Source organism: Cryptotermes secundus, unplaced genomic scaffold, assembly GCF_002891405.2.
Source record: "Cryptotermes secundus unplaced genomic scaffold, Csec_1.0 scaffold1452, whole genome shotgun sequence".
Classification (NCBI taxonomy): Eukaryota; Metazoa; Arthropoda; class Insecta; order Blattodea; family Kalotermitidae; genus Cryptotermes; species Cryptotermes secundus.
This window is the reverse complement of record NW_019724770.1, coordinates 69,568-95,893: the sequence shown is the minus strand read 5'-3', so window position 1 is coordinate 95,893 and position 26,326 is coordinate 69,568. Positions and strand designations below refer to the sequence as shown.

The following is a 26,326-nucleotide window of genomic DNA, read 5'->3' as shown; positions in this document are numbered from 1 at the left end:
TAATTGTAATTAATTATAATTAATGGGTTATGGCTTTAGAGGATGTTTATTGGAGAAATACTTGTTTACACTTACAACTACTATCACTCTAGAAAGAGCGCCTTCCAGATTATGTGACCTGACTAGTCCGTCGTCTCCCACTTTTCGTCTTCAACGGGTATTCTAGGTGGAGTGTGTTTGGTGTTAGTCCTTGGCTCTGATGGTCTTCTCTGCTCTCTCTTCCAATCCCCTTGGAACTCAGCTGACCTCAAAGAGTCAGAGTCAGAGTTAATTTACGACTGGCGGTTTATCGCCAATCAGTTCATCTTGGTGGCAGACCCTTGAGGCCCATGACCAGAGATTCTTAATCCTAACTGAACTCTTGCAGTAATAGTCCTTATGTAACATCCTCTCTTACGAGAAGATGGGTTTGTCTCTTATGAATACACTTGGCCTTTTGTAAGGTGTATATTTCGCACATATAACATATTATTGAAAATTCTTCCTTTTGCACTACACACCATTCCTCTGTCAGTGCAGGCTTTACGGAGCAGATCATGCCTAACTTACATATCTTATGATACAACGGTAGCTTAATCAGTTGAAATGTCGTAAGCTTGACCACCGCCAAGTTCAAGCCTCTTTAAGCCTCATGTGATTTCAAGTCAAGTCAGATCAAATATTTAGTACAGTTTGGCAAGTACAGACTTGTTTTGTGCGGCGCCCTCTCTGATGAGAGGATGGATTTGTCTTTTTCATATGCTGCTGCAATCTACCCTCTCAAGTAGATCTTAGTGTTCCGCTGAGAGAATAACTTGTCGAAGGGTTCTGTTTCACGTGATAGCTAGAATATTCGTTGCCTAGGAATTGGTAGCTGTTGACTAGCAATAGACGCTGGTTGTCAGTGCATTACCTAGGAATTGACACTTCTCTGTGCAGTGTGTTCACCTGTCAAAATATAATTTTTATCTAAAATTAATTGATTAATTTAATAACTGAGAATAACTGAGAGAATAACTTGTCGAAGGGTTCTGTTTCACGTGATAGCTAGAATATTCGTTGCCTAGGAATTGGTAGCTGTTGACTAGCAATAGACGCTGGTTGTCAGTGCATTACCTAGGAATTGACACTTCTCTGTGCAGTGTGTTCACCTGTCAAAATATAATTTTTATCTAAAATTAATTGATTAATTTAATAACTGAGAATAACTGAGAGAATAACTTGTCGAAGGGTTCTGTTTCACGTGATAGCTAGAATATTCGTTGCCTAGGAATTGGTAGCTGTTGACTAGCAATAGACGCTGGTTGTCAGTGCATTACCTAGGAATTGACACTTCTCTGTGCAGTGTGTTCACCTGTCAAAATATAATTTTTATCTAAAATTAATTGATTAATTTAATACTTAGAACTTTGTATGTACTCTTTGTCGAATATATATTTCATGAACATCAGGATATAAATTCTTTTATCAGAATATAATAAAAGATTTAAAACAAGTAGTTGTGAGTTATTAGTTGAGATATTACATTTTTGATCAATCTTTTCTTATTCAATAAAGGAACTGTGGACTTGTTCGATAATCTTGCGACACAATTAGGACTGTAGTGAAGAAAGCTACTATATGGAAATATTTAGTGTTCGACAGTTCTGTTTTCGTGTCTTTTCAGGCTCTTATACTGAAAGTACTAACTTTTATCATTATTTTCTTCTTTTCAGTTTAGATCATACAGATGAATGTTTGCATAATTTCTGCTATAGAAATAATGGCAGGTCTTGTATTCAAATAGTGGGCTTCTTATCTTCCTTTCAGACAGCCACCAAGTTCATATGCACTGGGAAAACTGCTGTCATACAGAAATTGCTAAATGGAAGACCCAAAAACCACAGCAACACTTGCCACGGCTCAGGGGCAGGGGTTTCTTTCGGCCTCCAGCCGACATGGAATGTTGTAGGCCGGCGGAAACTACTTGCCTCTGAGCCACAAAGCAGTCACATCACCATTCTTCAGCATTGAGCCTCAATGTCACAGGATGATATTAATACTATTCCGTTGCAGGGCTGTATTCTCATTGCACATTATCATTTGTTTTACTGACAAAATCAACATGTTTAAATAACTGCTGAATTTAAATGCTATTTTCCTCTTTTCTTTTATCAGGTAGTGGAAAATGAGGGAGAAAGGCAATATATTGCAATTGTAATTTTATAAATTCAGTCCCAACATTATAAATACCTTTAAAGGAGTGCAGGAGTGGCAGGATGCTGGACTCAAACTAGAACTTTAAGAATGAACTAGTTTTTCTTTTTGTGGTTTTAATGAACTATAAGTTTTTATTTCAGGAATTGGTTCTCCTGACTTATGACTGTTGGACTATAAATTATAGTACAAATACTTTTCAGCTGATTAATTTCTCAGACCAGTCTTGGTTGGTTTGGTGTGTTATTTGGGATCTACTGCCCGTTTCTTTCGAAGCTAGTGGCTTGACACTCTGTGTGATGCCAAGGCTAAACTGTTATGCTAGAAGATTACATGTTCTCCTGACAGGTCAAACAAGCTGAAACCATTCTGGCTGTCAATCACAGAGAAGGAAGCGTTGCCTTTGCTGGACTTCCTCTCAGCAGCTCTGCTCTCTGCTGAGTATGAACGGGCCTTGGGTCGGGCATTGGCCATGCCTGAGTGTCATGTGGTGCCTTTCTTTGGAGCATTCCTACGAGAATTACGAGAGATCTTGGCTGCTACTCCTAGTCTCATAGTGCTGGCCCCAACGGGGGAGCACACTCGTCTGGAGGTGAGGACTAGCAATGTGCCTCCTTATGGCACTGCAATGAACCGTCCTCAGCGCCAACGCACCCAGCACCACCACAGTCATGGCCACCGTCCTGTGGTAAGCCACCTTGCCCCCTGGGGTTCGAATTAACATACCCCCTCATGTAAATTTACGTCGTTTGTCACCAAGAGAATTTCACCTACAAACTTGATCTCTCTGACAATTTAGCTTGGTTTTGGCATAAGATAAATAAAAAGAGCACATCAGCTTCCTTTGTGTAATTTGTAGCAAGCATTGAAAAGTTTTATTGTAGAGAATCTTATCATATTTTTATTAAACTAGATGCTCCTACTGACTAATATTTTCTCACCACTTACAACATGAGTATGGAAAATACTTCTGAACTTTGTCTTGGTATAGGGATGAATATGAATCTGAAAATTAAATCAATTGCATCATTGCTTATCAAGGGATCTGTATTGCAAGTTATTTATTAAATTATTAAAATAGCATGTTTGGCTGCTATATTTGGGGCAGTAATGTCCCACCAACTGCAGTCACTTATGATCTTGAGGTCAGTCGTTTTCCATCCATTTCTCCCTTATAATGACACTGTTTAGCCACTGCACCATCCTTTTCTTTTATCTTATTTTCTGTCACTGCATTGAACTGAAAACCTATTTATTACTGCCCTTTAGGAAGTTTCTTATGCTCGCTTGAGCACCTGTAGCTGAGCCTCATGCTCAGTTTATACAGTAGTTTTGTCACACGTTCATGACTAGACACAGGGCTTCGATTGATAATTGAATTTTCTGGATGCTAGATATTAATAGCAGCTAATAATTACAACACTCGCTGTCCCACTTGTAGATGATCTATGAATAGCTATAGCACACTCCAAGTCTTCCCAATTTGGTATGTCTTTACATACCCATCGCTTAGCAGTGGCTTCTGAAATTACTACATCTGTTCTTAGCTGCTCCTGGTCATGCTGGTTGGTGACTGACTGCTAACCACTGACTACTCTGTCAAATTGCTGCTGGCCTTTGCCTTCTTGGTTCTGTGGCTCGCAGGACCAATGACTATATTCTTCTGTATCCTGACTCTTGAAAGAGCACTCTTGACTATTCTGGGTTGGATCAGGCCAGGTGAATTTGCTGCTGGTCCTTATCGCCAAAGTCATTCTTGGTTTAGGGCCTCATGGGGCCTGTGACCCATATATTTCTCTCTCAGTACTCCTTACTGTTGTACTTCGGGTTCGGGTAAATTGCTGTTGGTCTTCAACAGAACAATCATTGTGGTTCTAGACCCTGTAGGAGCCATGCCCCTTTTTCTGTTCCACCATTCTGACTTGAGTTGTGACTACTCTGAAGACTTACGTCTTCTGGGACGTAACTCTGTGTAGTTAGTTGAAAGTCAACCAACGATTCGGAGGAACATGTTGCAGTCATCTTCAGGGTGAAAGAATAAGCCAAGCAGGAAACCAGCATGAAGGCAGGTGACAAGCAGAGCTTTGCTTATTCTTAGACCCTGAAGATGGAGGTGACATGTTCCTTTGAATCGCTGATTAACCTTCAGTAGACTATATGTTATTATATCCCAAAAGATAAATAAAAGTCTTCATAACCACCGTTCTCAGACCCTGAATTGTTACGTGTGACTGCTCTGTTCAATTCAGTTTGGGTAAATTGCCTCTGGGCTTTTCCAGCGCAATCATTCTTGGTTTTGGGTCTTACAGGACTCATGACCTTATTTTTCTCTCTCATGACTCAGAGAGTGATGCAGCTACCCTGATGACTCGCACAGTCCTGTTGGCGCTGCCTATTTAACTTCTGGCCAGACCGAATAGAAATGCCTCAGCAGTTCCTCTCTTTTCGTGTGCATTTTCACTGATGTTATAAAATGTGTATGCACCCATTGTCCAGCAGTGGGCAGTATTGCTCTGACACCATTATGCTGGCTTTCAGATGACATGTCACAATACAGGCTGCAGAATTGCAACAAATTAAGTATTAAGTTACCATCTGAATTTGATTCTAACAGTTCACATATAATTGAATTGAAGGTAACCAATTTTATGAAATACAAAAATGTTATGAGAATTAAAATTTTGTACCAGACTCACATAAATTGCTGAAGGCAGAAAAGTATTATGTTGCTGGTTAGTAAAGATTAGATTACACGAGGTGCGTTGTTACCTAGATTAGGAATCAAATCAGAATGCCCAGTTTTTACACAATTCAGTTGGTCTTTTTGTAGACAAAACAGATGCATTCTCTGTATTTCATATATATAATAATAGTTACCATTTTTTAGATTATTGGAAACATAAAGAACAACTAAGATCATGTGTATATTTATTTTGAGGGCAAATTTACAGGTTCAACCCCGTTCCTTCTCCCCAAAACATGTTTTAGACACCATGATGGAACATGCTTTTGCTGAAGTTATTGAAGTCAAGAGTTACTGGACAATCAGTCTGAAACGTAGGTTAGCTATAATTTGAGATCTGAGATTATTACGGTGGTGACTGTGAAGTTTGCTCTCTCCTAATGTGTGACGCCATACAGCCTGATAAATCATTACTAATATAGTGGAGGATCCTGCTGCTTTTGCCACCAAGACAGAAGAGCCTTCATTCTTTTACCCTGAAGATTTAGGCAGCACATTACTCTGAAACACTAGTAATAATTTACCAGAATGCATGACATCCTATCCCACAAGGGTGTAATGTTCTTAGCCTGTATACGTATACAGAGTGTAACAGGTGCAGAGTGACTTTCGACATGAATTCCACATAGCAAAACAAGAAGAAATTTCCATATCAAGATGTGTCTACAATCATTTAATTTGTGAGATAAACTGATTTCCCAGTGCAAGAGAAATTGTGTTGGTGTTTTGTTCAACAAAATGTGGAACATTTCTTTGTTTCTCCAATGCTTTTTACAGATGAGGCATGTTAAAGTAGCGAGAGCATCATCAGTATTCGTAACAAACATGAGTAGGTGGAGGAGAATCCTCATAGTGTAATACATTCTAGACGTCAGTGGCAGTTCAGCAATAATGTGTGGGCAGGGATTGTTGGTGATTTGTAAGCCCTCACATGCCACATTGGCTTACAGACAAACCTTGCCGATATTTCCTGGTACATGATCTCACAAAGCTAGTGGAAGATAATGACTGGCTGTCAGAGCATGAATGTGGGACATGCATGATAGCGGTCTGGCACATTTTGGCTATGCTACACAAGATATTTTCCATAACACCTATCAAGTTAGGTACCAGAGGACTCACTGTGTGTTCTCTATGCTCGCCAGATTTGAATCCTCTGGTTTTTACATGTGGGCAAATCTAAATTCATTTGTGCATCCAGCTCCTGTTGGCAACAAACAGGTACTTCACCGTCACTTGTGGACACCTCATACTATCTGCAATGGATGCATGGTCCATGATGAGGTCTGTCGAGGCATGCATTGAATCTGATTGAGGGCATTTTGAGCACTTACTGTAAATGTACTTTTTCAGCTGTAACTAACAAATTAAATATTTTGGGACACATGGTCATATGGACAGTTTTTCTTCTTTTGGTATGTGGAACTCATGCCCAAACTTTGTTCACACATTTCAGTTACATTGTGTATAATCTTTGACACTTGTTTTGCTTTTCTCCTGCAGATGTATCATATACAGCACATTACAAGTCATGTGCAGTTCTGAATTGCTAGTTTCACAGCACAAAATCTTCAATTTTCCTTCTGCACAAAATCATACAGTTGCCAGTCATTAGACCTTTATGGCGTGGCTCATTGTTGCTGATGATTCTGCTTCTGGGCTGTTACAGCACGTGGATACGCGAGATATTACAACATTTGGAGATACATGCTGCCTCAGTTTTCAGAGCAACTCTGGAGATGGCACTATGTACCTCCAAAAATCCGTAACATCTTGCATATTCACATGGAGTAGAAACTGAAGAACAGAATTAACATCAGTGATGTGAGGTATATTGGGGTATATATTATTTTGTTAAAACCAGCAAGTACATAAAACGTTCATTATTTTAATACATACTTGAATTGAATTGAATTGAATTTATTTACCTTCCGTAAATCCAGTACAGGTGAGACACCATAGGATATGGAACAAGTCAAGTTAGAATACATAGTATCTATACAATAATACAGTAATATTGCAATTAAATGAGGTAAACTTATAATACTTATAATACACATTAAACAATGATCAAGAAATTTATCAAAATTTATCATGGACTAAAATAAAATAAAATTTCCATTAAGACGTTCATTCATTACTCATTCCATTAATCAAGTGCGTCAAATTAAAATGCATATAAAAGAGACACTTATCATACAAAATTCACTTATTAAAACAATCAAAAACAGTAGATTAGTCATATAAAATAAATATAAAAATAGTTGACAACTTCAGGTGCAACTTAGTCAATAACAGAAATCAAAAGCACGCAAGCCAACATGCTACAATGCATAGTCATACACATACCGTGTATCTTGTGATGGAAGTGAGTACAAAGTTCAGAGCATCAATAGACAGTTGAGAGTGGTGCAGACATGAAATAGCTTTCATTATACTGTTAAAGGTTCTCTCTTCTTTTAAATCAGTTTCTGTTGAGAGATATACAAGAGTCATAACAGACACCCCCAGCCCAGAAGAAGTGTACGGTACAAACACTTGTATTATCTTGCACATAGGAACAAACAGAAAATCCACCAAATCATATGAGATCATTATGCATCATATGTTCTCAGCTAGTGCAAGGAAAAGCCAGGTTATACCTTTGTTCTTAATCCCATTTAACCATAAAGCTAAAGATAAAGATAAAGTTGTCCCAGTGTTTATTTAACTAAGTACCATACCATGGTTTTGGGAAGTACATATATAGTCCCACCGTTCTTGCCTGAGCCACAGATGGAGGTGAGTGGTCAGGAAATGTCCTGTGGTATGCATTGGATATGAAGCCGGGTGTGCCCCAGAGCCAGTCTGGATTGCTCCTGCCAGGAATCAGCCTGTTGCTATTGAGCTTGTAGCCTGCCTCTACACTGGCTGAGCTATCCTAGCTCCTCTTTAACCCTTAATATCTTCCTATTTTCCTCATCATTAAATTGAAACTCTCTTTCAGTTTAAGGGGAAAGAATTTGGTCATAGCAAGACAGAAATTACCTTCTACAACAGAAAGTGAGCTGTTGGTCTGGCTGGCAAACATGATCTCTGCATTATGTATGGGAAGTTAGTTAATAGCTCTTTAAGCAGACCAGGGATTAAATTAGCAAATTTGTAAATTCTTATTAACATAGTTATTTTTAACTTCATTAGTGTAGGCCAATGAGGGAGATATAGGATATTGGTTGGAAAGCAAGAAGGAAAGAGACCACTAGGAAAACCAAGACATAGTAGGTGGCCAGTATTAAAATGGATATTAGAGAGACAGGATGGGGTGGTATGGATTGGATTGATCTGGCTCGGGATAAGGACCAGTGGAGGTTTCTTGTGAACACGGTAAAGAACCTTCGGATTCCATAAAATGCTGGGAAGTTCTTGAGTAGCTGCACAATTGGCAGTTTCTCCTCAGCTCCATGAGTGAGTTGACTTACTATAGACCTGTTTCAAAGGAAATACCTGCATTTTGAGTCTTTAATGTGAGCATCACCAGGTACATCAGTTAGATGATAGTTATTGTTATATTTTCACAAAGCTAGTAGATAATTTAATATATTATGCATGAATTATATTGTTCACAAGATGCGGGCCTTAGTTGTTCATTTCTCTGTTACTTAAATGTTAGAATTTCATTGTTAACACTTGGTCCTATTGCAGAAAATGTAGAAAGTGGCTCCTTACTTTTGCCTCCTATTTGTACAACAGATCATTAGAGATATTCATTACGTCTTCAAATATTTTGCACTAAGAATTGAGGCCTCTGTTGTATAGCAATTTATAAGTGGCTTGCTGTCACATTCGTGTCTTTCGAAGTGGATGCTCTAATGAACATCACAAAGAAGAGTGTTTCGTAATGAAAAATTTATTAATGTGGAAAAATTAAATATATATCTGTTAATTTATTTTATTGAAAGCCGTCACAACACAGCAATTAATAATATGTGTTTGTAGTATCAAGTAGTACTATACTACATGTTTTGGCTTGCAAAAAGCCATCATCAGGTAAATACACTTAAAAACTTCTTAGCTTTGAATTGCATGCTAATTACGCAATGTAGTATCACATTTTTCAAATAGTATATAATAATATAAAATATAAAATTACATTAAAATTAAAGGTCTTAAAATGGACTAGTTACATAATTAAAGTACAGTTAAGAGTTGTAAAAGTAAAGTAAAAAGTTGTCCCTGTGCTTAACCAATTAAGCACTGTGCCATGAAGACACCTGAGGGAGTGGATGTGTAGACCCATACTTTCTTGATCTCGGCTGTAGTTGGAGGTGAGTGGTCAGCTTCACACCCCGGCCGCTTTACAGTTAAGAGTTGTACATATAATTATATTCCAAAGTAGGTAGTTGTAATCGTAATAATATGTGGTGTTGCTTATGCGTAAATATTGCATATACAGACTGTTGTTATGGTGCTCGAAGGTCCGTTGCCATATTGTACGTTATTATTTAATTTTGATTTCTATTTGATGGGCGCTTCCATTTATGTGTATATGTCCGATCTGGTGAGGAGGAGATTGGAATTGTAATCCACCTCTTCACCAGTTTGGACATATTCACATAACTACCTACTTTGGAATATAATTATATGTACAACTCTTTACTGTACTTTAATTATGCAACTAGTCCATTTTAAGACCTTTACTTTTAATGTAATTTTATATTTTATATTATTGTATACTATTTGAAAAATCTGATACTACATCATGTAATTAGCATGCAGTTCAATAACTAAGAAGTTTTTAAGTGTATTTACCCAATGATGGCTTCTTGAAAGCCAAAACATGTAGTAAAGTACTACTTGATACTACAAACACATAATTAATTGTTGTGTTGTGATGGATTTCAATGAAAGAAATGTATAATACACAATAGGATGCATTCACTGAAAATGATCTCTATTCATATTCATTAGAACTTCTTCTGTATCTTCTGTGATTTTCCAATCTGATGTTTATAACAAATGATGAGTCTACAGATTTTGTTCATTTCAAGGTCATTTTGTTGGTATATTTAATTTATTACATTAAGAAAGAGCAAGTGTTCACTGAACTAGAGAATTCTTTATGATTTACTGTGAAAATGTAACATGTGAGATTTGAGGTTCTCCGGGTGATGACTAGAGTACTATCATCTGGGTTATGGTGCTGTGTAGTCTGATGGAAGTTTACCAACATTTCAGAAGCTGTATATTCCTCCATGCTGTTAGCTACACAACATCATAGACCAGAAAATGGCACTCTTCAAATTATAATGTTATTTAAAAATGTGTATCTTTTAACTCAATAGAGCAATGGAAACTACTGTCTCATTTTGTTCTTACCTTTTCCTTACTGCATGTGATAAGAAATTAGTGACAAAATATTATATACACCTCATTCTTCTGAAAATCTTTTTCAAATCACACTTTCTTATGCCAGTGGTACATGAATTTAATGTATTTTGCATGTAATTTTTCTTGATTTTATTGCCACTTTTTTCCATGTATTTATCCCTTGGATCGAACCCTGGTGTGGGCTGGGAGGGCAGGTGGTGTGGGATGCATGCTGGCAGACTGGGCCACAGTAGTTCCCTGTATCTCTCTGTGACTGTTGGTTTGCAAGCATTGCAATTTAGATCCACAATGCCACTGTGTAAAACAGAATTGCCTTCATACTGAAGCAGCTATAGAATTTGTTTCTTAACAAACCTCCACTTTGCATGTCATATATGTCCATTTGATTTGGTTCATTCTGGTCTTTCACACTAGCAATTACTATATAAGGTTAATCAACTCTGTCCAATGTCATGCATGACGCTGTAGTTTTTAAAGGATCGAATTTTATATTCACGGCATTCTGATGATATTGTATGTATGTATTCATATTGACCAAACACATTGTAATAGTAGTTTCTGCCTATATTGATAAATCCTTCTGAAGACAATCTCTGAGACCGAAACATGTCAAGGATGAAAGATAAAAAAAAAAAAACATTTTATCAGTCACACTGGACAGAGTTGATTGACCTTTTATAATATGTGTCCATATTAGAGTGTCAAAGGACATGCTTTTTGCACAAATAACATTCCCGAATTGTAAAACAGACTTGGTTTTTTTCTGTTTTATGCAGCTTGTCCAATCAGACAGGCACAAAATTTTACAAATATCCTTGATGTTACTTTCACATAATGTTCACTATGATTTATTAACCTATATTCTTACAGACACAGCAAATGGACAGGTTATGTAAAACTTACAAAGCATCATTAAAAAATTACAAACTTCTGTCCCAGTGAATCAGTGATATTATATTATATTAAATACAAGTAAAGTTTAAAATTCACTGAGAGGAACTCATAAAGTCTCCAAACAGAAAATCAGTTGAAGCTTAATATCACCAGTCTTGTGTTTACTCTTATGTTTGTATCTTCTGTTACACAGGAAGTACTCCATTTAAAATAGCAGCAAGATTAAAGCAGAACATGAACTAACAAGCCTTACTTGCTGAAGTGACTACTGATCTTGTATGTTCCATTGTTTATAATTTATATAGTACCAAGATTCTTTGAAGTCTTATTCACTGACACTGCACTTGTAATTTAAAGAGAATGAACTAAATGAACATACTCCAACAAACCTTGTAAGAAACATATTTACATTTTTAAATATATGTGCTCATATCTGTTTCTCCTTGTGTGCCCTTTGTAGGAGTAGGGCAGTTGTTAAACAGATCCCGAAGAATGGTTACAAGAACATGAGAAAATGAATGTGAATTTTTAACAGTTTGTATCAAAGATTTCCATGTAGCAACAGATATAAAACTGTTTGCAGGGAAGTTGTGAGAAGGATTAATGAAATATTAAAGATTAATGCATGTGTATAAACAATCATTCTGCCCCATGTTTCACTTGTTTATCACATTTGACTTGTTGCCTTGAAGGAAGAAGGAAGTACAAGATCTTTGAAAATGAAATAATAAGAAACATTTTTGGATAGTGGAGAAATAAATTAAGTCGGGATTGTGAGATACCAAAACATGAGGAATGTCATGTTACGTATGTCGAACAGAATTCTATTAAGAGACTTACTCAGCCAGTCAGGGATTTGCAGTGGTGTTTAAAATGCCATCATGGGGTATTCTTTCCTAAGCCTTTTCACTCCAGTCCACATCTTCGTACAAAGTTATGCTGACAGAATGTTAACTACTGATTTTCATGTTCAATTATCAGTTTCAAGGCTACTTGCCAGAATGATGAAGGGGCTTATAATTTCTTCATTGTGGGTGAGTCCCCAATTATTGAGGTCAGAAGAGAATACTAAACTGAGAAATGGGATAACTATAAGGGTTCATCAGCGCCATCCATTGTGGCTAATAAAATGTTTTTTCCTTTTCAATCTTTTATCTTTAACATGTTTCGGTCTTATAGACCATCTTCAGAAGGTTATCAGTACAATCAGAAACCACTATTGCGATGTGTTTGTGAATATTAATATGTAATTAATAACAAATCTAATATTTTAACAACTACTGAAGATGGTCTACAAGATCGAAACATGTCAAGAATAAAATATTTAAAAGGAAAAAAACATTTTGTCAGTCACACTGGACAGTGATGATTAACCTTTATAATATTGCTAGTGTGACGAACCAGGATGAACCACATCCAACTTAGGAAATTTGAATTTATAAATACAGAGAAGAATGGAAAGACCTGTCATACTGTGCTGGAAGAAGTAGGTTTGAAATTACTATTAGTAATCCTGCTTACATACACGAACAGTAAGAGAAATGGTTTAAAGTTTATGTTAATCAAACTGTATTTGTCAGAGAGTGCTGAGTAATGAATTTATGATGTGTGTTGAAGAGCACACATCTAAGTTCCATCAGATTACTTATTTTTTATAAGGCCCCTGCACCTTTCCATCTTTTCTGTTATTCTTTCTTTGAGAAGAACTGCAAGAAGGTAATACAAAATAATTTAATGTTAATGTAAAAATCGTACATAATTTACTGAGGTTATGGAAATGCAAAGGTGGGCCTAATACAAAAATAATGTAAAGTGATGTAATGTGAATATAATACAAAACACACAAGAATTTCTAGAAGGGAAAGTCTGCAGCTTCAGAGAAATATGATTTAATTTTTGTCAACAGAGGTTCCAAATTCCTTGTCCATTCTCTGATGAAATTAAATTATGGCCAAACTTTCATGAGAGGTTTGATGATCATTAAATTTTAACCATGCTGAGCGAATATTTTACTAAGAGTGTTCTGATTTCTGATGAAATATGAGTATGTGTCATACTTCATTTTTTCTGCATTAATTTTTTTAAATTATTTTAGACTTATAATACATTTTCAAAGTGATTTTCTATGACAGTTATGTTTTTACATAAGAAATTAATATGAAAAAACATGACAAGATGATTATGTGTTCACCAATTCTGGTTTTCCTGATTCTCTTCCAGAATGCCATATTCTCAGGTAAACTAATGAGTGGTAGAAATATTTGATCACTTTTAACATATCCTTTGTGCATACTGAGAAACAGAACTGATGCATGACATACGTTCTAAGTATGTGATGCTGTGATTTTATTTCACAACAGTTGGTAAATTGTATGACATTCTAGTCTGTTGGAAGGTATGTTTATCAGGATTATTATTCTGGAACCTTATGTGTAATTAGTCACAGAGTTTTAAAACACTCTATTTCTGTATGTCAAAACATTGTGCCATCAGAAAGGACAAAGAAACTGGATTCAGCGTTCTAAGGATTTCTATCTACAAGTATATTCCCATATGCTTTATCAAAATAATTATCAAAAATGAAAAACTGGGAATAGAATGGATAACAGAAATCTGTGAAATGTAACAGTAGCATACACAGGTCTGGAACATTTGCTGATATCTGTGTTTACAGTTTATCTCAGACTATAATGGTGAGGACCATTATTTCACACGAATTGGACCTGGAGGACTTATCAACTTGGACAAGATCTATCGTACACAGGCTGTTATGGATCGTATTGCTTCATTCCACCAGCATTATCATGCACGGGGGCGGGAATCAGCACACAATGTGCTCCGGGACCAAGTCAGGTATGCATGGCATCAAAGTAGTACAAATTGTGTTACATTTCCTTTGTTTTTATTTTATCACACAGTATGTGTATTTTTTAGTTCTTAGGCAGTGACACTAAATCACATACAGTTTTTCCAATTCACAATTAAGGATCCAGGACTGAATGCCCAAAATCCTTCTGGTATAGTCCTCTTGACACAATGTGTATTCTACATAGCAGTGCTTTTCATAGTTTTGTCTTCCTGCAAAGTTGTTAATTTTATATTGAAAGTTTAATTCAGAAATGAAATACCAGAATTCTGGATGCTGCTCCTGCCATGAGAATCCAGCTTAGTAATCTTACAGCTAATGCTAAGAGAATTTGTGATAACAGCAACAACAGAGACATTACCTTCATTGATTTCACATACAACACGGAAAAATATTTCAACTGTATTTTCCATCGTCTTTAGTTTTGTGACATGTGTTGTATTATGTGTCCTTCTGTACCAGTAGCCTCTAATTTTGATGTGGGGTTATGGTAGAATTGTACTGTGTGTATTGTGTTGTGTGGAGGATAAGAGTAGGGAAACATTGCTATATAGCATCATAGAGATCCTGATTTTGATTTTGTTTCTATGTAGATAAAGACTGCATTACCAGTAATTTGGAAGTCCTTACTGTCTCTTTCTCCAAGAAAAAGTGACTGTCCAATTGTCCCTTCTGATGCAATACATGTCCACTGGTTGTTTGAAACTGCTCACTTTCACACACGTATTGACCAGAAGCGGAATGTTGAGAAAGAAAAATGGGTTTAAGTAGGTAGTTGTAATCTTTTGGGGCAGGGATGGTGTCTTTTTGGGGGCAGGGATTAGTAAGTGAATTTGATACTGGAGATGAAGGTACATCTTCAAGAAATGTATAGACTGCTGGACTTGAAGTAGAAAAAATAAAAAGAGGATAAATGAAAAATAGCTAAGGAATAAGAATAAATATATAAATTCAGAGGTGTAATTTTCTGTATTAGTATTGCTTACCTTGTGGTTGCAGTATTCACACATCCAGCATTGAGCGTTCGTATCTTGTGGATGAATCAGAGGATCATGACTATGACCTTGATCTCGATACATACCGGCCTGTACAACCTCTTAGCAATGATCACGGTGTCAGTTTCTTTCCCATCTCTGCTCCTCACAGTGGAATTGATCACCACATATTACAGGTAACAAAGAAAGGACCTTCAATTTCATTAGATTCTGTGCATTTGTGTAGTAGGGAAGGTCTTAAAATGTTTGACATTTTGTTGACTACCACAATTTTATCATTGTACCGCAATGTCATTTAATATAAAAGAATGTAGTAAAGGTACGGTACTTCCGATCAAACTTTAGAGAACGAGAATATCAATGCATCTGTGTTATTTGGTATGGTATGTATTCTTTTACTTGACACATTAATGTCACGAGCATAAAGAAATACTTAATTGAAGCCCATTTAATTCCAGTCTTTCCTGATTAACTTGAACTGTTCTATTGGCTTATTATAGAGAAAAATGAAGAAGTAGATGGGGAATGAAGTTTCTCATTATTTTAATCCAAAGACAATGACAGATTCATTACTTAATTTACTTACTTGAGACCAGTGACACAGTGTGAGAAATGAGGATGATGACTACCATAAGGAAAATATTGGGATGTTAATTAATTTGTTTTAATTAAGGTCAGTTTATTTTAATCAGGAAATATCACGTTCACACACGATACAAAATTTTGATATACGGTGCAACAATTTTATCAAGATAGAAGACTCCTGGAGATGCGTATATACAATTAATTATATATGTACTAATATTTAGGTGTTGCAGATTTTACAGTACCTGTGACATAACGGAATTATAAGAATTTCTGTAATTTCTTATGTACTCCTTACCTACAACTGTCATCATGTGCTGTAATATCTCTGAATTCTGTGGTAGGCAATCTGAAGAAGGCTTTTCAGCAAATAATATGTACCACTGAAATATAAATAAAAAGGGGGTGGCAAAGCGGTTGGGCTTTGTATAATTATATAGTCGCATGTTATGAGACATCTATAACGATTGAGTTAAAATGTGTACCCTTGTGTTAACAAATAAACCGAGTGGCGGTATCTGTAACTTAGGTTAGGCTACTCTCTCATTTTCAAAGGTGGTTCGAAACATACTAATCTCAAAATATTTTTTCCTTTTCTCAGCAGATGTTATTTAAATGATCTAAAGCCTAATAAACATAATGCAAGCCTTTAGGTTAAAAATATAAAACAAGCACATTTTTTCCTAATTGAAATTGCTTATTTTAGTATTATTTACTTCCGACTGAAATTAGCAGTGAACACTTTTTTATGCAAGCCAGTGGAAGTAGTGAAACAACAGTGCAGTGACTCTAAGACTCGCTTAGCCTCCTATTGAATGGAACGGCACTGATGGAACGCCTGTCACTTACAAGTTGTTCCACAATAGGTGCTGCATCATGGGAGCACAGCAGTGCACTGGGATGCTGAGGGAGGTTCACGGACGGCACTAGTGTATGTCAGATTGGAGCGGAGTTGTGCTACTTTGACATGGAGCCGTCCAGGATGGAGTGGACTGCGAACTGGCACAGGTGGCAGTGGTTCTTCCCCCGATTACAGGTGCTTAACTGTCCTTTCCATCTGGTAAACGCTGTTTTACATATTTCAAATTTCAGAGTATGATTTGGGCTGCAACAATTCATCAAAGTCATACGAGGTGTATCAGAAAATTCCCAGACTAGGTCAAAAAAGAAATGTTGGCCTAACTCACCCAAATTTGGCTGCCATCTCATTAAAAATAATCTCCTTGAGAACTTATGCAGTGATCCCATTGTTTTCCCACACTTCAGAGGCACCGTGGAAGTCACTTCCCTCAATCCTGTCGAGTGCTTTTGAGAACATACACGGATCCCATTGTTTTCCCACGCTTCAGAGGCACCGTGGAAGTCACTTCCCTCAATGATGTCTAGTGCCAGTTGTGATTCCCTTTGGATGTCATACTCTTTTCAAAATGTCATCCCTTTAGATTTATTTTAATTTGGGGTTACAGTGAGAAGTAACAGCTGGGAAATCTTGTTATGTCTCTATCATGCAGGTCTGAAAGTAATGAATTATGCCATTGTAATATGATTACAGTCTGTCAGCAAACCCAGAGGAAACAGTAGCTCCAGGTCTGGTAACAAAGCTGTCTGCACCAGGTGGTGAGTCCGCAGGAGTGGGCCCAGAAGAAGGCTATTTGGACCTTGCCATCGTCAAGGAGATAGTACCTGGAGTTCGAGATAGGGATAAAGATCTTGATCTTGCCACAGCTTGCCGCCGTTATGGGCTTGACCGGTTTACTGGTTCTGAGTGTTGCCTGTCACTCGTGTATGGAGTGAATCTCAGTGACAACCGTGTCCTTTTTCTCCTCTGTCCACCTACACTGTGCAGGTATAGTCACATTTTTCCTTTGTGTTCAGTAACAGGGCATAGCCCCTGACACTTACTCCAAGGCTTGCTGTTATAATGTATGAAATTCACTATTTTCATAATATAACAACTTACTGTCCTTTAGGCTGTGCCATAGATCAAGTGGTTAGCTGCTGGCTTCCCACCACAGCAGCCCAGGTTCGATCCAGGGTCTCGACAAGTGGGATTTGTGGTGAACAAAGTGGCACTGGGGCAGGTTTTCTCCAAGTACTTCAGTTCCCCTGCCAATCTGCATTCCACCAATTGCTCCACAGTCACCCTCACCTATCATCTGGGGCTGGTACAATAGGCCAGAAGTGGCTGCAGTACAAGGGACTTAGTCCCACCCCACTAGCAGTAAAAAAAATACTGTCCATTACGTTAATAATTCAGTTTATTTGGCATCTTTAAAATCAAGAAGATTGCAGTTCTTTTGCCAGTAACATTGTCCCTCTTTTTGGCATGATTTGAGCAAATTTGCTCTGAGCTTTGACTCCCTTCTCTGCAGTTGGCATTCGTTTTATAAAATATCTGATGTTTGAGAGGAACATACTGCCTTCATCTCCAAGGTCGAAGGGCTTAGGCAAGCAAGGAACCAAGAGAAACAGGCAGTAAGCGAAGTGGCCTGCTTGCCATTTTGTTCTTGTTGATTTCTTGGTTGGCTTACTCTTTGGTCCTGAAGATGGAGGCAGTATGCTTCTCCAAAACGTTAGCAGACTTCTGCCAGACCACATGGCAGTACATCCCAGAATATAGTCTTCATCAATGCTATTAGATTTTAGAATGACCCTTTCTGCCATTGTTAACATTTGTGCTTACCTTTGCAGCTTTCTTCCCTGATAATCCGTCACAGGGTGCACTTGTATTTATTTAACACCTCATCCTGTATCTTATTTATGGTTCCAGTTTAGAGATTTTAGAATTTTCTGTTTTAAAAAACTTGCATAATAATAATAATTCAGTTCAGTTCAGTACGAGATTGCTAACAATGGCAACGATAACAATAACAACAGCAACAACAGACACCAATAAGGATACTGATTTGTAACAGCAATGATATCATCATGATACTGATGATAATGAAAACAATGGTGGTGATGATCATAATAATGATGTTGGTTTTCAATATACTCTTGTTTGTCCGTATGCTTTGCAGATTAGCTGCAGGGCTCTTAGGTATTGAGAGAGATCCGTTAAGACCACAAATAGTTTTCAATAATACAGAAATAGTATATCAGTCAGAGTTGAGATTTCTTGGAATTCACATGACAGAAACCCTAAAATGGTGCGCTCATGCTCAATTTCTGAAAGCAAAGCTATGCAAAGTAATTTATATGGTGAAAATATTAAAAGAAATAATGACTCCATATATAATAAAAATTATATATTTTTCGAATTTTGAGTCATGAATGAGAAATGGTATCTTATTGTGGGGTGGGGATGGGGAAAGTAAAAACATTTTTAAATTGTAAAAGTGGGTTCTTGGAGTGATTAGTGGTATTAGTAGTCGCACATCATATAAGCAAATTTTTAAAGATTACAATGTTTTAACATTGCCTTCTCTGTATATATTGGAGGTGACATGCTTTATCAAAAAATACAAGGCTTTTATGGCAATAAATTCAGACATTCGTAATTATAACACATGAAGAAAATTAAATTTTCATGTACAGCAATGTAATACAGCTCTTTTTAAGAGGAATGTGTTATATATGGGAATTAGTTTGTATAGTAAGGTCCCCGATCAAATTAAACAAAGGAAAAATTATAATTCATTTAAAAAGGAATTATAAAACCTTTTTTGCTGAAACATTCCTTTTATTCTGTAGATGAATTTATGTCTTTTGATTTTTCAAGTGTGTAAATGTAATTAATTTGTTACATTTGTGTAACGACAGTGAAATTAATGGTAACTAGATCTATAACATTATTCAGACGACAAACCCCCTATACTAGGGTGGTACACTGTATACTGTAAACATATGCATGAGAATTAGATGTAAAACCGACAATTTCCCTATCCAAATGGTTGTAATACCTGTATGTATTGTTGAATGATAGTAAATGTTAATGATAATGATAATTGTACCTTCCTGTAATGGTGCAAATGTTTCCCATTATAACTGTTCTTAGTAATATGTATCGCTAATGCTTTACAATAATTTCAAGTAGACTGTACATCTTCCCTGTCTATAACAAATTTGCATTTTTTAGTCTACTCTCTTTCATGCTGGTCTACTTGTATGCAACGCAGTTGCTTTTTTCTGTTAGAAAGATATTTTCCTCTCTTTAATAACCCATATTACTGACTGTATATAAGATTCTGAGGACTTAATGCAGTATGGACAGTGGGCATATCCAGATACCCTAATTATACATTTTTTTTTATTATAATAAAAAAAAAAACAGAGGAACACATCAAAAATAATTATTTTTGATGTGTTCCTCTTCCTTACCATGAATACTGTAGGGGTCACTGCACGTAATTATACACGATGCATGCATATGCATTAGTGAAGACCTATTTGTTTAATTATTCCACTACATTTTAATCTGATAGGATTCCTAACTCTCTGGTCTAGAATGTGGTATACAGGCCTATGTTGGGTTGTACGGGGACTGAAGCGGCAGCTTCAGCTGACAGATCGACGGATGTTATGGCTGAAGGAGCAGTACTTGCAATTGTACTTTGAAGAATGTTGCTGTGGGCCTATGACAGCTGATGCTATTAGGGTAGGTAACATCTGTTCGTAACTTTAACATTTTGTGGACTAAGTGAAAACATATTCTTGCTCATTATAAGAAGGAGGGTGTTACTGAAGTGGATCTTAAGCAAATAAGAAGGAAACTTGTTTGAATTGGCCCAGTATCATAAGGTTTTTGCACTGGCAACATAAAATACGTGTATTGTCACACGTAAAATAGTATGCATGATGAGAATGAAAGGTTCTATTTTGGATGCTTAGATTTATTAGCACCTTGGTTACAGCCTCTCTTAATTACCGTCACACACTTTCCAGTTCACTGTTGCGCACACACTAGGATTCTTCGTCATCACTAGTCATGTAAGATTTGAGGCTTTCACGGCGGTGACTATGAAGAAAGCAGTCTTCTTGGATTTGGCGCTGTGTGTATGTGGTACACGGTGCCAAATCCCAGAAGACTGCTTTCGTCATCACTAGTCATCTCTTAGCAATGGATCTCGACACAAAAACACATAAAGTCTTCCAATCGCACTTTAAATCCTCACAGGCCGACATCCTGTACTCTTCTTCTGTACTCCCGGTTTCACTTCGCTCCATTCGCTTGCTTCCACTGCTACTGTTTCTCTTGTCACACACACACTCACACTCACCGTCACTTCTAGTTCAACTCGATCTCTTCTCGAGATTCTGGTGCTACTGTTTCTCTCTTGTAACTGCTCCCAACTGAATTATGACATTTGCTTATGTAGCCGAGGGACCACCGTCAACCAACAGGTAACACATGTCACGTGACCCCAATTCATTCTTGCTGTATGACATCACTGCACATGCGCAAGCTAACAGACACAGAGGAAATATGTCACGTGAGGGCCACATACTGTTATGAGATGTCACAGCGCGTGCGTTGCACAGCAACGGTCTGTCCGTGTTCCTGTACTGTTGGCCATATGTGTGTTGCGGATGTTGTCTAAGAAGTGCTGATGTTTACACATTCACTGCTTATCGAGAGGTCTATACAGCCTGACAGAGATAAACGCTTGGTTGCACTGCTGCAGGTGGTTTAGGTGGAAGGGCACTTCTCATCTATAATATCTTGCTCATAGGAGAAGGAAAGAAGGATACATATATAATTACAATGCATTTAGCATGTCATAATATTTTGGGGTAATATCTGTTAGGTCCATGGTAGGACGCAGGAGACAGAAACCTTTTACATATTAGAATAGAAGTAGTGTGTGCACTGTGTGCACTGTGCGCAGGCTGAGGTCTAAATTAGCTTCTGTGAAGTAGTGTGTGCACTGTGTGCACTGTGCGCAGGCTGAGGTCTGAATTAGCTTCTGTGAAGTAGTGTGTGCACCGTGCGCACTGTGCGCAGGCTGAGGTCTAAATTAGCTTCTGTGAAGTAGTGTTGTCAATAAAGGCTGGTTCAATAACATCATTTCTAAGTGCATGAAAAAATAAACAATAAAGTTCCCTCTTAAATAATTCTGCCGAGAAAATACAAAATATTCTTGCAAACATAAAGTGTACATGCAAGTCTTTTTCTGTAAAGTCTTATATTAAAATTGAATTGGGCGCTGGACTTGCACATACCATACATAAATTTGTGCCTCAGCGCTGTGTACATGTACAGTATCCTGGTATTTTCTTATGGAAGTTTTGCCCAGTACCATACCATCAGGCCATGATGGCCCAACGGGAATGTAAAACCCCACGCTGTATAGAATTTTGTTCTAGAATGAATATGAATGGTCAGCTTCCTGTTATTACTGCATTATCTTCAGCAAAAGAGAACTCAGATTCCAGTTGGATAGGATTTGCATGGGATGTGAGTTGATGAAGAGAATCCCAGTGGCTTGGCAGGAATCATGTCTGTGCAGACTGTAGCCAGTCACATGTGACTGAGCTTCAGCAGGTCAAACTGAAGAGGGATTTATGTTTAAAGTTAATTATACTCTGTAATATGCTCTGTTGTCGATCATGGCAGGTATTTGGTGGACGGGATTGGGCTGTGACTGGTAATGTTGGAGGAATGTCCCCTCCAGATAATGGGACCTTACGTCGTGGAGCCTCTACAAAGTTCAAGAAAAAGAAATCTATTGGCAACATACAGACTCTAAAGGTAAATGGCACAGTTTAAGAAACACAGAAATCCAGTGACAGTATATTAGAATAATTTAACATTAATTTTTATGTATCTCACTACATTTCCTTTTGGTTCTGTCTCATTTCTTCTTCAGAAGTTAAGGCAACTTACACAACATGATTACATTTCTCCCGTAATTCTAATTCTGTGAAAGCAAAAGCTTCTCATCAGATCAAGAACAAGAACTTCTCTGCCTATAATGGAAGCCATTTGGTTTAATGCCATGTTCACAAGAATCTGCCACTGAACACTAATGTGAATCAGAGGAAGTCAGTATACATGCTTACACCCTTTACCTTTGAACACAGACTTAAATTTCGCCCTTCTGTGGCTGTCTCCTAAGTCTTCTCTTTGGTTCACATTTTCTGACTAAAATGTTATATCAGTTTCTGGTCTCTCCCATGTGTGTACATGTCCAGTCCATTTAACCTCCTCCATTTGATCATTAAAATAAAATCTGGTGAAGGGGGCAGTCTATGATGCTCCTCATTATACAGTTTCCTTCATGCTTACATTACTTCCTTCCTCTTACATCCACATAGTCTTCTCAGAACACCCTCTCAGTCTGTCTATATCCTTTAGAATGAGTGGCCCGTGTTTCACGGCCATTCGAAACAAAAGATAAAATTATAGTTTCATCATAAACCTTAACATAAAAATGAAATTAAATACAATTTAAATGGTTATCTGGCCAGTCTTGAAGTTGTTATTAAGCGGTTTAGATATTAATTATGACTGGAAAATGAAGGAATCGTAGAATGGCGCTCTTAAATAATTACACATGTTATCCAGTTGTTCTTTTTTTGTTCAAAGTTTTGTTCCTTCATAGATTTTTACCAGTTTTGTTAGATATAATTCTGCTTCTTTGTTCCTAATCACATATCTATTATTATTATTGGCACAAGTAGTAGTACTACTACTGCTGCTGCTGCTACTACTACTACTACTACTACTACTACTACTACTACTACTTCATACTACTACTGCTGCTACTACTACTACTCATGGAGCTGAGCCCTTCTTGAGAAGCTGCCAATTGTGCTCCCACTCAGGAACTTCCCAGCATTTTATGGAACCTGAACGTTCATTACTGTGTTCACAAGAGGCCTCCGGCAGGCCCTATCCTGAGTCAGATAAATCCAATCCATACCATCCCACCCTATGTCTCTAAGATGCATATTAATATTGAGCAATCACCCAAGCCTTGGTCTTCCCTGTGGTCTCTTTCCTTCTGGCTTTCCCACCAATATCCTATATGCATTTCTCGACTCCCCCATTCGTGCTACATGCCCTGCCCACCTCATCATCCTTGATTGATCATTCTAATTATACTTGGAGAAGAGTACAAGTTATGAAGCTCCTCATTATGCAGTTTCCTCCAACCTCCTGTCACTTCATCTCTCTTCGGTCCAAATATTCTCCTCAACAACATGTTCTCAAACACCCTCAGTCCATGTTCCTCCATTAATGTCAGAGACCAAGTTTCACACCCATATGAAACCGCAGGCAAAATTATAGTTCTGTATTTTTTAATTTTTATGTTTTTGGACAGAAGATGGGAAGACAAAAGGTTCTGGACTGAATGGTAGCAAGCATTACCCAAGTTCAATCTCCTCTTCATTTCCTCCTGAATCAGGTTTTGATTTGTTATTGTTGTTCCCAAACTGTGCCACATTTTCGAAACATCTGTTTCCTATCTTTATGTCATGATTTTGCCCTGCATTTTGGTGATGAGACAACAACATGTACTTAGTTTTCTCTGTGTTTTCTTCTAGACCAGCCTCCTTACTTGCATCAATTAAAATCTGTGTGTTATTCTTTACAGTATCTCTATTATCATTGAGCAGATTCACATGATCGACACAGACCAACAGCCGATGTGTCCCATTTAATTTCATTCCCACCTGGTTTTCCTGGACCTTCCTAATGGCATATTCTAAAGCAAAGTTGAAAAGCAGTGGTGATAAAACATCCCCTTGTTTTAGACCATTCTGGATAGCAAATTTATCAGACAAATATTTACCTACACGGACTTTACTATACGTTTCATTTAAACACATTTTAATCAACCTAACTAGTTTCATGGGTATCCCAAACTCTATTAGAATATTGTACAATAATTCCCTCCTAACTGAATCATAGGCTTTCTTGAAGTCTACGAATAGCTGATGCACTGTCTCATTGAACTCCCATTGTTTCTCCAGTATCTGACGAATGCAAAAGATCTGATCAGTAGTTCATCTGTTACATCAAAATCCACACTGATGATCCCCAATAATTTCATGTATGTATGGACTTAATCTCTTATCTGTCCTGTAATGGATTCTTGTATTACAATTTTGTACTTGATAATCAACATGCTCATTATTGATGAAGGTAATCAGAAATAGATTGATATATCATTTATTGTCTGTTTTTATTAAACATTTCAGAAGATGTCAGGGATCCATATGTTTTCAGGGGAAATTCATTATTTGATATAGAAGTTACATAAATGCATGAAAGTATCTGTTTTCTTTTCTCCTTCTTCTGTTGTTTTTTTATGGTAGAAATATGCACTAGAATTCACACAGTCATGACTTTTGTTGTACTTGTTTAATTGCATGTCATTAAATACAGTCTGTAATGAAAAGGTGTTAAATGAAGGCTGGAAATAATAATGAAATTTGGGTCTTGTGGCTCCAAGTGTCAATAAAGTAAAGTGTTATAAATCTGAAATGAAAGCCAACATTAAACTATGTACATTTCCATACACTGTTTTAACTCTCCAAGTTATTTCTCTGCTTGGTGAAGTAACCTTGAATGCACCTGTACAGAATTGAATTGAATTGAATTGAATTTATTTACATTCTATAAATCCTAAGCAGGTTAGTACCTTTGGATACAGAACAAGTCAAAAGCTTACATACATAAGTACAGGTAATTTTAGCTTAAAAATTAATATAACTTAATTTTACATCATTCTCTATTTACATTGAAGTATTCATCTAAAGAGTAGAAGGAATGAGCATGCAGATAATTCTTTAACTCTGATTTAAACTTTTTAGTATCATTGCCCAAGTTTTTAATACTTTGTGGCAGATTGTTGAACACTTTTATGCCAGTAAAGTAGACTCCTTTTTGATATACTGATAAAGTTGATGAGGGTAGGTGGAAGTTATATTTTTGTCTAGTATTCATGTTATAGACATCAGAATTTAATTTGAATTTATCTTTGTTGTAAACAACAAATAAGAGAAGCGATAATATGTATTGCGATTGAAGAGGTAGAATTTTTAATTTCTTAAATAATTCTCTACATGAATCTCTACTTCTACATCCTGTAATGATTCTAATTATATTCTTTTGTATTTTAAAAATTATTACACTATGTGAAGAGTTCCCCCAAAATATTAATCCATAGTTCATAATAGAATGAAAGTAGGCATGGTAAACCATCTTCAGTGTTTCCTGTGACATAAAAGGCTTAATTGATCTCATCGCATAGCAAGCTGCATTTAGTTTAGGCATAATTTGTTCAATATGTATTTTCCAAGAGTGTACTGTCTGCATGTATTCCAAGGAATTTTGTATCTCTGTCCCATCTTATTATGCTTCAGTTGAAGAGAAAATGTGTCCGGTGAAACATTAAGTGGATTGCTTTCTGTGGTTGGTAGAGTTTAAATCATATGCCTATGTTCAATGTATATTTGTTCAGGTGTAACTGAACCAAGTAGCACCAATTTATTAATCTGTGGTGCACTGGGACAGGCATCTGAGAAGGATATGGAGCTTGTTCCAACAGAATGGGCCTCCGTGCTGCATGATATCCCAGGAAAATGTTAGTTGCACAGTGAACATTTTCAGAGATACCTTTGCAAGTCTCTTCACCAGACCTGGCTTGACTATGTTCGAGGTTTTGCACAAGAGACTAAAGTTCATGTTTACAGGTTTCAGTTTGTTAGGAATAACAGATACAGATCAGGGTTTGAGAAAGACGTTTGCCT

The 26,326-nt window shown here is 37.0% G+C and overlaps 1 protein-coding gene across 1 annotated transcript in view; it reads left to right on the top strand.

Moving 5' to 3' along the window:
- The window catches only part of LOC111863042, a gene marked incomplete at its 5' end in the record, with an annotated part of 254,203 nt that overhangs the window by 188,230 nt on the left and 39,647 nt on the right, over positions 1 to 26,326 (top strand). The window contains 7 exon segments of the mRNA XM_023848988.2: positions 2,524 to 2,863; positions 13,854 to 14,032; positions 15,045 to 15,216; positions 16,492 to 16,661; positions 17,178 to 17,471; positions 20,072 to 20,222; positions 22,182 to 22,316. Of these exon segments, the coding sequence (XP_023704756.2) occupies positions 2,524 to 2,863; positions 13,854 to 14,032; positions 15,045 to 15,216; positions 16,492 to 16,661; positions 17,178 to 17,471; positions 20,072 to 20,222; positions 22,182 to 22,316 (1,441 nt within the window).